General features: G+C 43.5%; 1 protein-coding gene across 1 annotated transcript in view; it reads left to right on the top strand.

Annotated features, from left to right (window-relative positions):
- The window catches only part of VEPH1 (ventricular zone expressed PH domain containing 1), a 186772-nt gene that overhangs the window by 12615 nt on the left and 161494 nt on the right, over positions 1-12663 (top strand). The window contains exon 3 of the mRNA XM_004598571.4: positions 3669-3884. Coding sequence (XP_004598628.2) covers positions 3669-3884 — 216 coding nt within the window. The remainder of the gene's footprint in view (positions 1-3668; positions 3885-12663) is intronic.

The following is a 12663-nucleotide window of genomic DNA, read 5'->3' as shown; positions in this document are numbered from 1 at the left end:
TTTCTTGTTTTCATATTCTTTTGTGTTTAGGCCCACAATTGTGGTTTTATTTGTATAGTCTTCTTTTATCCTCATTGTATTTATGAGTTTGGACTTCTATGTCTTTTACAAATGTGAAAACTTCTTACATGGCATCTTGAATGCTAGCTTTTTTTAATCTCATCTATGATTTTAGAAATCCTATTTTTTGCTTATTTATGCATGGAATATGTTTATTATTATGTTGTAATGTGTTAGCATATTATATAAGATATGCTATATATTATATCTTATAATAATATAATATGTCATTATTACATTTATTGATTATGTCCTATTATCCACAATGTTCTAGGCATTGAGAATATAGTCAAAAAGGAAAGTAGTTTCCTTAACATTCTTTATATTTTGTCCTCCTTGTTTCTTGATTTTTTTTTAAAGATTTATTTATTTCTATTGCAAAGTCAGATATATAGAGAGAGAGAAGGAGAGACAGAGAGAAATATCTTCCGTCTGATGATTCACTCCCCAAGTGACCTCACTGGCCGCTGCTGCACTGATCTGAAGGCAGAGGCCAGGAGCTCTTCCGGGTCTCCCACGCAGGTGCAGGGTCCCAAGGCTTTGGGCCGTCCTCGACTGCTTTCCCAGGCCACAAGCAGGGAGCTGGATGGGAAGCGGGGCTGCCGGGATTAAAACCAGCGCCCATATGGGATCCGGGCGTGTTCAAGGTGAGGACTTTGGCTGAAACAGGCACTGGGCCTGTTTCTTGATTTTCTGTATTTTTCAACTTCATGTGCTATATTGTTTTTCATTTCCTCAACTCTGTTTACCAATCCATTCAGTCTTACTTTAATTGTATCTTATCTGTTTTTCACCTATATATTGAACTTTGATTTGTAGAAGTCTTTTAGAAAAATCTTTCTACTTCTTTTTAAGATGGCTTGACTGTTTAAATAGGAAGCATCTTTCTTCATACATTGAATGATTTGAAATAATTTTATGTTTTGGACTAAATAGTTCCATTGCCTGAGAATTTTCAGTATTTTACCTTCTGTATGTTTAGTCTACTGACATGTGCTCATATTGCTGTATTTCTCCAAGTTTTAGAATTTAGAAAACTTAAATCGTTTGAATAGGATTTGGAATGGCTTGAGGTGATTGTATTACCCTTAAGTTGTTTCTGTGTAAGCTTCCTTCAGACACTCCAGGGGTATTATCAGCTATGAGAGCATTTGTTGTTGTTGTTAGTGTCTTGGCTTGTGAAGTACTTGAGTGACAGAACAAAGAATATAATATATATTTGTGGGCCTTTCAATTGGTAAAAAGTGAGGCAAATACTCCTATGATGGATTATTTGTACGCATGCGATGGTAGAGTGTAACTACAAGAGGGTAGTCATGAAGAGTCTTCGTGCTGTACATTATTAAGTGACTATGGAATACATGTACAAAAGTAGCAGTCACACAAAGAAATATTTATTATAGCTCACTGTTCAGTATAAACCAGAGCTGACTTTCAGGGTTCTGGTATCCTTAAGGGAAATAAAAATAACTCTTGATGTCTATATGCAGCTGCCCTCTGCCAGACGGTGTTGTAAATCCGTTCTGTGTATTAACTTATTTAATCCTCACAACAATCTTAGGAGGTTGATTTATTAATAAGACAGGCATAACTGAGAGATATTGCAGATTCAATTCCAGACCAATGCAATAAAGCAAATAACAAAAACAATGCAATTCATGATTTTTTTATTTCCCAGGGCATGCAGAAATTTTATTTGCACTAAAATGTAGTCTACTGGATGTGCAATAGCACTGTGTTGAAAACTATCCATGCCATCAATAAAAAATTTAAAACTAATAACTTATTGAAAGAAAAAGGCTGATGATTATCTGATAAGGTGGGCCCTTAATGAATTGCAATCTTTTTGCTGGTGGAGGGCTTTGCCTTGGTATTGATGGCTCCTGAAGGCTGGGGTGGCTGTGGCAGTTTTTTAACATAAGGCAGCAAAGAAGATGGTTTGCTTTGATTGAGTCTTCCTTTCATGAGAGATTGCTCTGTGGCATGTGGTGCTATTTGACAGTAGTTCGCCCAAGGTAAAAGCTTTTCTCAACATGGGAGTCAGTCCTTTCCAAACTAAGCATATGTAATACTCTATACTCTCTCTTGTCATCTTGACAATGTTCACCACGCCTTCACCAGGACTAGATTCCGTCTCAAGAAATTACTTCCATTGTTTGTCTAAAATGCACAACTTCACACCCTATCCAGACTTATCCCGAGATAACAGCAATTCCAACATCTGTTCAGGACCCCCTTGTAGATCTACTCCTTCGGCTCTTTCTGCTGTATCTACAGCTACTTCCCTTGCTGAAATCATGAATTCATCAAAATCATTCATGTGGTTAATTTCAAGAAATTAACTTATATTTTTTAAAGATTCGTGTGTGTGTGTATGTGTGTGTGTGTATGGCAGATTTACAGAAAGGAGGAGAGACAGAGCAAAATCTATTCACTGGTTCAATCCCCAAATGACCCCAATGGCCAGAGCTGAGCAATCCAAAGCCAAGCTCAAGGAGGCTGCTCCAGGTCTCCCACATGAATAAACAGACCCAAGGACTTAATTCATCCTCTGATGCTTTCCCAAACCATTAACAGGGAGATGGATCCGAAGTGGAGTACAAACTGGCACACCCATGGGATACTGGCGCTGCAGGCAAGGTATTAACCTACTGACACCATGGCGCTGGCCCTGGAATTCACTTCTTCCAAACTCCTGTTAGTGTTGATATTTTGACCTCCTCCCATGAAGCACAATTGTTCTTATTGACACTTCAAATGATGAATCCTTTCCTAAGATTTTGAGATGCACCAAAGGAATCACTATTGATGGTCGCTATAGATGGCCATGGGAAATGTGCTTCTCATAGAGTATCACATCAAAGTTGTGATCATTCCTTGATTCCTGGGCCGCAGAATGGATGCTTTATTAGCATGCATGAGATCGGCATTCATGAAGCCCACAGTGTCATAAAGACCAAAACCTTCACCACTCTGTTGTGTTTTGTTTTGTGAGTCCACTGTGCTAAGGTGATTGACCAATTTTTCAAATTATTGCCACAAACCCATTTCTCACATTTAGATGTGTAAGAGGCTGATAATATCTCTCAGTAAAGATGAGGGGTTACTGGAGAGAGAATTAAAATAGGAGAGTGGGGGAGAAATGTGGTTGGGAAGGCTAAAAAGGGTTTTGCTGTTATCTGAATTGAGAGGGATGAAATGATGTTATTCAATTTGTCCAGAATGAGAGAGAAAGCTACTGGGGAGAAATTGGGGGATGATTTGAAACATTCCATCCAAGTTACTGGAACAGCAGAGTAAATGATAGTCCTGTAATAGACTTAGAAACTGAGCAGTCTGAGGATTAAACTGCCTTCTAAATGAATAATTAAGCATCCCAAAATTTCACTCTCTACCACTCTGAGGTAGCACAAACCTGCTCTATGTCAAAACATAGGGTGTTTAGCAAGGTATCTAACAAGGTATTAGCATTTCCAATTAAGATGTTAATTAGGCTTTACAATCTCACCTTCAGGACACAGCACAGCACACCCATTTCCAAAGGATGGAGTTAGTATTTTATCTGTTGTGGAGGAATTATTTCATATAAAGGCTCTCTTTCCAAACAGGATTACCAAACCAATAACAATGACCAGGCAGTGGTTGAAATATGTATAACAAGAATCACAACAGCCATCAGAGAGACGGAGTCCATTGAAAAGCATGCAAAGGCCCTCGTGGGGCTCTGGGACTCCTGTTTGGAGCACAACCTGCGGCATCCCGAGAAAGATGAAGACACTCCTCATGCAAAAATTGCATCAGACATCATGAGCTGCATCTTACAGGTATGTCCGCATTCCACATCAGGCTGTTTGATCCCAGACTGTAAGCATGTTGATGTTCCTAAAGCAAGAATCAGTGTTTTCTGTTGTGTTCAGATATCATAAAAGGGCACCACAAAACATCAATAGCTAAGTGAACGAACTGAGAAAGTTCTGTTGAGCCCCTACTATCTTTAAGACACAGTTGGGGATTCAAAGTAATATTTTGGTAAGACTTTAAACTTTTTAGTGATAAGACTGTACACATAAAAAGTTACAGTACAGCAATATGTGCCAAGGTCCAAATGAGGGACACTGGAAAATTCCAGAAAGGAGACCACTTTCATCTGCGGAGATAAAGAGGAATTGAAGACTGGCTTTGAGGGGAAGGGAGTTGGAGACATGTGGGGAGAGATGACTAAGTCCTTTTAAATGTGTTTCTTTGTGGTCCATGAATTTCCCATGATGACAGCTAACTATTCTGACTATGTTTCATTTCACTTTTTTGTATAAATATGAATTTGGAATTATGGTTCAGCCATGAACTAGCTGTGCAACAATGAAGTGTTATACAAGTCATGTAAGTTCGAAAACCACAGTTTCTTCCCTTTAGAAAACATTATCTATATCGTTATCTATAAGAAATTATACCGACCAATGATATTGACAATTATTTCTCATAAGAGAACTTTGCGGCCAAATACACTAGGAAACAGTACACTTCTTGTTTCTTGCTGGAGCTCTCAAAATGTTTCTGGTTAGGAAAAGCTCTGTGAAGTATTGAAGAATAGAAAACAAGTTTACTTTGACTGTTTCATCCAGAATTTTTCAATCCGGTTTGACCATGGAATTCCTAACCTTTTCTTATCCCCAACACATTTATGAACAACCCTTAGAAACCATGATCTACCAAGCACAATTCAGAAAACTCTAATCATGCTGATATGCTTGGCACTGACAAAAACAATTGTCATAATGTGCATTTTCCATGAATTTTTGAACCCCTCACTTTGGCTTACATTCTTCTTCTCATCTCCCCTTTCCTCATTCCCCTGTTAAATTGTTTATGCATTCCTGGAACACACATTCCACGTGGCTCAGTCTGATATCAAGGACTGACCATTTTATAAGGGACACACAGAGACTGTGGGATAGGCCTCTGAGTTGAGAGGGGAAGGCAAGTCACAAAGGTGGGCAATTCCAATCTGGGCAGTTCCCAGGAGGAGGCATCACTGTTGTCATGGAAGGTTGGAAGTTCTCAAAGAAACTTGTTTTTCAGCCAACTTCAGCATCTTGCCCGGCTACCCTGGGAATTGCTTCTAGAAAGTTAGCTCCTAGCAGCCAAAAGGAAGGCTATGGTCATGACATTTGTATTTAGTTTTCATCAAATTTAGAGGGGAACTTTTAGCCCCTAATGCAATGATTCTGTACCCCTAGTAATTTAAGTTCATTTTTAAATTATTTTTATTTTTTATGATTTTTACATAGTTGATTATGGTGCAAAGGGTTAAGAGCTACAGAAAGATGGGTGAGATCACCATTTCCACATTCTCTTATTTTCCTTCTTGTGTCTAGAGAAAGAAGGGAGATAAGGGGAGAAGCCACACCAGCCTCTCAATCATCCCAGGATCCCCAATGTGGGGGCATGCTCTGAGGGCCCTGCTCAAGAGGTTTTGATAGCTTAACAGTTCTGAATTACTGCTGATCTTACCACTCCAGGCACAATGAAATTTCTCCAAAATCCACTGGTTGACAGAGTCCAGCTTAGAGTCTCTCTTTACCCAGATACTCACTGCCAACATTGGCTGTGGTAGTTGATCAATTTGTTTTGTCCTCCATCCTCTGTTGTGGTATCAGGTATCCTCTGCAGACTCCAATGTACTGCCATATCCTCCATGTGAATCTGGATATGCTGTCCACTGCTCCGTCTAAGCCACTGAGGAGATCCAGCTCTGACACATGCACTCCACAGTCAGATCGTGGAACCTGCAATTCTCTCCATGGTTGGGGTTCTGAGTCCAGCAATTAAGCTGGCAGGATCCCCAACGAAATTTCGTCTGAGGTGCTCCAAGACCTAATTCTTGTGTGTGCTTGCCAATACAGGGTCTGGCAGAGTCCATTGCTCCAGTCAGCTTATGCATATGCAGGTGGCTGCAATTGCTGGATCAGTTCTGCCTCCACCCCTGTCTTCTACACAAACCAATGGGTGTTGCAGATCAGCCCGATCCTGACCGCCACACACTTATCCACCTAAACCGGTGGAAGTTGCAGCCTAGTTGGAGCAACCCGCAATAACCCCCACCAGGCTCTCCCCTGGCTTGCCAGTATGTACAGCTGGTTGGTCCAGTCCGTCCCACATCCCATTCAGCTCTCATATGCGTCAATGGGCATTGAAGCCTAGTTCAACCAAAAGAGCCCCACTATCCAGCCCACACACATGCTGGCAGGTGCCACTTTCTATCTAGCCATGCCTGCCCCATTCCTGGTTTTCATGTTCACCAGTCAGAGTGGCAACCCAAGAGAGGCACCCACTGTTTCCCTATTGGACCCATACCCACTTCCAAATCCTGCACTCTCCAGATGGTTCTGCAAGTTAACTTGACTGAATTTGCCCTCAGTGCCAGCATCTGCCAGCTGACACTCCTGCAAAGCCCAACTAACCCAATCCCACTCTGGCTTGTGTATGCACCAGTAGGAACAGTCAACCCAGCCTGGCTTTACCCTGATGTAGCTCACGTGAGGCCAACAGGTGTTGTAGCCCTGCTCAGCCTGGTATGCCCCCATCCCAACTCTCATGCTCACCAGTGGGAGTGGTGGTCCAGCAGGAGAGCCCCACACAGCCCCCTACCAGCTCCACCCCTCTCCTTTCCCCAGGTCTCACTTGTGCTCATTGGGTCCTGTGGCCCAGACTGTCATGGCCTGTCTCACTTCAGCATTTGCCAGTGGGTGCTGTAGTCAATTCCAGCTCATGCTGGTGGGGGCTACAACCTGACCCAGCCCAGCCAGTCCCCAGTTCTGGCCCTCAGATGAACTAGTATGTGTTTTGAGCCAACCTGGCCCGACCCACACTCCATTCTGGTACTTCGATTCACCAGCAGGTGATGTGAGCTGACCCAGCCTGGTTAACCCCTAACCTGCTCCAAATGTATGCCCATGGGCACCAATCTCCAGCCTGGTCTGGGCTGCTCCTTACTGTAGTTCTTGCACTTACCTGCAGGGACTGTGTCCCGATGGAGGAGTTCCCCAAGGTCCTCCATCAGAACCTCTCTCAATGCAAGATCTCACACCCATCAGTGGGTCCATGGGCCAGCTTTACATAGTCCACCTGATGTCCTAGCAGAAACGGTGGCCTTTCCTGATTGGCCTTCAACCAATTCCAGTTTTTACTGTTAAGTGTTGCAGCCCAGCCAAGCCTGGTCCACACCCAAACACAGCCCCAGTCCACACTTGTGCCAAGGGACACTACAGCCCTGTTCAGACCAAATAGCAGCCCCACTCTGGCCTTCACATTCACCAGTGGGAACGCCAACCCAGCCAGGGCATCCCCTTTGCTCCCCAACTAGGTATGTTCCCAGCTATAGATCTTGCACATGCCAGTCATTGCCATGACCCAGCTTAGCATAATCCCTCTCCTGTCTTGGCCTTTGTTAACTTAAGATGCTGTAACCTGACCTGACCCAGCCTCGCCCCAGTCCCAACTCTGACTGGTGGGTACTGGAACCTAGCCCTGCTTGGGGGGTCCCTCTAGTGGGGACCAGGACTCGAGGTGTGACAACCATGCTGAGAAGAATCGGGACACAGGGAATACAAAGGAGCGATGAACCAATGCACACTTTATTGAGTTTTACTGGGCAACTTAGACCATGATTTTTGCAGGGCAAGCAGGCAGATAAAAGTTACTAGTTAACTAAACAATAACATACAAGCTATTGTAACAATAGATCATAAGAGATTTGGGAACCAATCACAAGGCTGTAAGCAGAGTTAAGCAAACATGAGTTACAGGAACGAACACTGATAAACAAACAGATCTAACTAGAAAAGGAATCTAACAGAATTTTGTCTGTACTCAGATACATTTAGGCCACAATCAGTAAAAGAGGAAGATGATGAGGCTGCCTCACACCTCCACAGGCACGCTTCGTCAGCAAGGTGGCCAACAATCTCACCAGGATGTTTGTTTGCTTTCTGCAGAATTCTCAGTCTGCCAAGAACATTTGAGAATCAGTGTCCTCAGGCACTTAGTGGTCTGGTTTTCTGGGGGCGGGGGAGGCAGACCTTCAACTGGCCCTTCTCAGTTTGCTGCCATCTGTGGCTCATGCAAACCAGTAGGTGTGAGAGCCTAGCCTGTCATGTTCCAGTTTGGTTTCTGCACTTGCTGGTGAGCTAAGGTTTGCTAGGCCCTGCGCATTCTGCCCCCTTCCAAAACTAACCCACACATTTGACAACAGTTGGAGCTACGTTGCCTGACCCCCATGACTGGACCACATACTCACCAACAGGAGCTATGACTCACTAGGAGAGTTTCCCACATTTTCCTACTCGACCCACACCCAGACCCATATCTTACACATGCCAATGGGTACTAGACCCTTGCCTGGCATATCGTGCCCCTCCATTCTTGGCCTTGTATGAATTGGTGAATGTTGCGGGTTGGCCCGTCTCACAACCTATTTTAGGATGCACACGTGGGTGCTGCAGCCTGCACCTGCTCAGACTATTTTCAGTACCTGTACCTGTGAGTGATGGCAGATTCCATGGTCACACCTAGCTCAGCCCATCCCCAACCTAACTGTTAAGCTAACCAGCGGGACTTGTATTTCTACAGTGTTGTGCCCATATATCCCCCACAGAATCTATCCCGGACCTGGTTCCCTTGCATGCTGGTTAGTGTCATGACCCTGTCTAATGTGACCCATCCCCTGTTCCGACATTCAGGTGGTACTGAGATCTAGCCCTGCTAGACAGATCTCCAGCCCTAACTTTCACATGGACTGGCATGTGGTGGTCAGCAATGTTCCATGCTAAGCCCTACTTAAGACTCCCCATGTGGGCTGATGTGTCAGTCTGACCCATACAGATCTTCTGGCCTCTCCCCTCAAAACCACCAGGTCTCAGTCCCCTTGCTTACCTGCAAGTACAGTGGCCCTGTCATTGGGAGTCCCTCAGGATTCATTTCTCACCTACACATATGGTGACCTTATCCATTGATATCCCTAGGCAGTAATTCCATTCCCCCAACACCCCAGAGCTCGCTTCTGGGTGGCCAGCAGACAAAGCCTGCCCACAAGCTCAGGATTTGCCCACCACTTCACAGCGGTGGCTGGGGCCAGGGCTCCAAGCATTGAGTCCAACATAACTCAGATACCTCCAGCAGCCTCCATGCTGCCAGGAGCTCCATCCACCAAAGTCCTGAAGTCCTGAGGTTGAACTCACTTTGGCCCCTTCCACCTAGATGGCAGCAATGGGTGGAGCCAGAGACCTGGGCTGCTACAGCCTTCACAGTATAATTATCATGAAAGGAGAAATTTCTCTGACCTAGGCAAGCCTAGGATTCACTCACTGCTTGGTTACAGTGGTTGGGGCCAGGGCCCCATGCTTTGAGTCTGACCTCACTCAGATACCCCTAGCAGCCGCCACACTGCCAGGAGCTCCATCTTGTAATTTAGGTTCTTAGGGGAGTCATGTAGAAATGAGATGATTATCTCTTCTTCCTTTTTTCCCCCCTGGTAAAATAGAGCAGTAGGACAACTTTGAAAAGTTAAAGCAGTCTGCGATTTAGTTACTTTCTCTTCTCGGTCTCTATATGTGCTTGCTCTATTTACCTTAAAATCACTTAAAATTCCAAAAGCCGTCTACTCTTTCCTCATCACACAATCAGTGCACACATATTACACACATTCATAAATTCTTCCTTATTTTGCCTTGGGCCCCAAACCTTGCCAGTAAATCCTGGGTCTTAGGGTTAGTATCTCTTGACACACAGAAAGGGAAGGGTTGGCTTCAGATCACCTCTTAGGTTACTTCCCAGTCTGAAATTCCATGATCTCAGTTGATGCTCTGAGAGGTAGACTAGCAAGAACTTCAGAGCTTGAAGTTTTCAGAGATGTAGACATTCACACAATGAGAAGTCAGCGGGTTGTTTTTCTCTCCTGAGCTCCGTGTTCTTAACATCTGCAGAACGGGGATAGTGATACCTACTGCTTAGTACTGCTAGGAAGTTTGAAGACGATAATACATAGGCCTCCATAGTACAGTTGGTGCTTAGTATGTGCTTGATAAAACTAGTGGTTTGTAGATAGCAAAAAAAAAAAGAGAGAGAAAGAGAGAGAGAGCATTATAGGGAAACTGAAACAAATATCAGCCAGCATGATTTCAGTTGCCCAACAACTGAGATCTAGTACTTATAATTAGTGATGCTGGCTGCACAGATCTCTGTTTATGGCCTAGTCACTTTATAGACATATGTAAATCAAACTAAACCTTGTGCTGGGTGGACAGCTCTCGCTTAAAAACTTTCCATATGGAGTTAGCTATTGCCCTTCTCTTTCCCTAGGAACATCCTGAAGGCAGAGATACCCCAAAAGGCATATTACATTCTGGGATACAAGCAAATCAGGGGACTTGGTTGCTGAAAATTAAAATGTACTTTGGCAACATTATTAATTATTGACCTCGCTAGATAAAATTCCAGAAACTGGACAGGCCCACCATCGTGGAAGCCTATAGCAACGCCTGGGCTTATCATCCCTGTACTGGCCGAGGCACAGACAGCGTCTTCGCCAACATGTTGCTCAGCAGTGCCATTGCCATGTACTTAATCAGGTCTGCAGTTTTTCTCCTTCCCCCAACTCTGCTGCCATTACTCCTCACTGTGTGAAGAAGGACATCACCAAAGTGGAATGCTGGGGATAGAACAATCCCCAGTTCACTGCTGGAAACTCAGAAAGCATCTATTTTTTCTTCTTGTGGATGAGCCTGTTACATTTCTCTTTGATTCCACATGCAGTCTATTCCCGTCCAGGGATGTCAATACTGTTTGGTGATTCAAATGCTGTCCCTGACTCTCACTGCGTATTGAATGCCTTGAACAGGGGCGAGCATTTCTCCTTTACAACTCTTATAAGGAGAGGCTAGGCATGTCAGTTTTGTAGATTATTCAGTAGAAATCCCCAGCTCTACTGTTTCTCTGTGGTTTCATTTTAGAAGAGTTAAGTCTTTCTGTTCCTGATTTCCTCATATGTAAAAATGCAAGTGGTAACAATAGCTGTATAAGGAGGATTTGTGAGGATTAAATGAATAGACATTAAATTACAAACGAAAGATTTAGAACACAGGAAGCCCTGGAGGTGTTAACTCTGGTTGGTGGTGTTGTCCTCTACCAGACTCTAAAATGGCACCCAACACATTCTAAGATATTATTAATGATTTGCTACAGCCATTGTTAATTGTTTGTTTCTCCCTTCACATTGGAAGCTCTGTTTTATTTACTAAAATAGGCTTGGTTGGTACCTAGAACAGTGTCTGGAACATAGCAGGTGCTCAAGTAATTCTTGTCTAGATTGAATGAACGGGCTCAGGAGGCCTGACTGTCCTGTGGTTTCCATAGCAGTGTGCCTTGCGCCAGAGTCAGCATACCTATCTAAAGACAGAGGGTAAGATGGAAGTGACTGGGACACGCACACACACACACACACACACACACACACACATTCTTGAGAGTTGTTCTCTCAGAAATTCACAGGAAAATTTTGGTCATATGTGCCGCTTAGGTTTTAATGCATAACTATGCTGTTAAGAATCAAGCATCCCATGTGTAAATGCAAACTTAGCTTGACTACCTGGCTGATGATACTGGATGAAGAATCCCAGCTCTTTTAAGAATGCACTTTAATATTTCTCGAGCTTAATCACTTTTTATGGCTCTTTAGTTGAAATCAAGGCCTGAGAGCTGAAGAGCTTTCCAGTTGCTATGGTCTCAGATGGATATCTTTTCTACTTAGCTTTATTCTTTTCCACTTTCAAAACACCGGGAAGTGTTCCCAAAGTGCATTTTCAAAAGGAAAGTCTGCACCAAAAGCTCAAGTTGGTGTTAATCTAGTTAAGAAATGTAATTCTTGGCACCCATGGAACAAGGCCCTCTTGTTTACCCTTGAAGCTAGTTGTGACTGTGTCCATGAGTAAGTCTTTGTTTCTTCGCTGAATCTGTTGTAAGCACTGAACTGTACGAAAGATGATATGCATTCATTCTAATGTGCTTGTGTGTGCACTGAGGGGTATGGTCTCTCATGGGCTCCATTATTATTAGCTGCTGCTAAAGTAGTTTATTTGTAGTACCATGAACAGAGGGTTTTCTGTAAGAGTCCCATTAGTATTTCTGTAATCCAGATAATTCCAGAGGTAAAGTAGTTTCAGGAACCCAAGATCTCTTGATTTAGCAACCCTTTTGTTGCCCTTGAATGTGATGTTGCCTTTGAATGTGAATCCTATTTCACATGGATTGTTGGGTGTCTGTCAAGCCCATGAGACTCACGTTGATCCAATCTCATCTTGATGGGCCGCCCCTTACTCAGATCTTGTTGCCATCAGCAGTGCTATGGCGTCTTGATGCACTAGGAGCTGTCTAGACTGTGGATGTTGAGCTGATGCATGTCCCTGGTGTTTACATGAACTATTTGTACTCTATTTAAGGCTTCACTTTTTGTGGCATTTGAGATATATCCAAACAACATATGTGGGTGAAAACCAGAAAAACCAAGTGTGCTAAAGTTTCCTATGGTTTCTTTTCTTAATTATCACATTA

The sequence above is a fragment of the Ochotona princeps genome, chromosome 3 (assembly GCF_030435755.1).
Source record: "Ochotona princeps isolate mOchPri1 chromosome 3, mOchPri1.hap1, whole genome shotgun sequence".
NCBI classification, from domain to species: Eukaryota; Metazoa; Chordata; class Mammalia; order Lagomorpha; family Ochotonidae; genus Ochotona; species Ochotona princeps.
The sequence above is the reverse complement of the archived record's forward strand: the minus strand, read 5'-3'. Positions and strand labels throughout refer to the sequence as shown.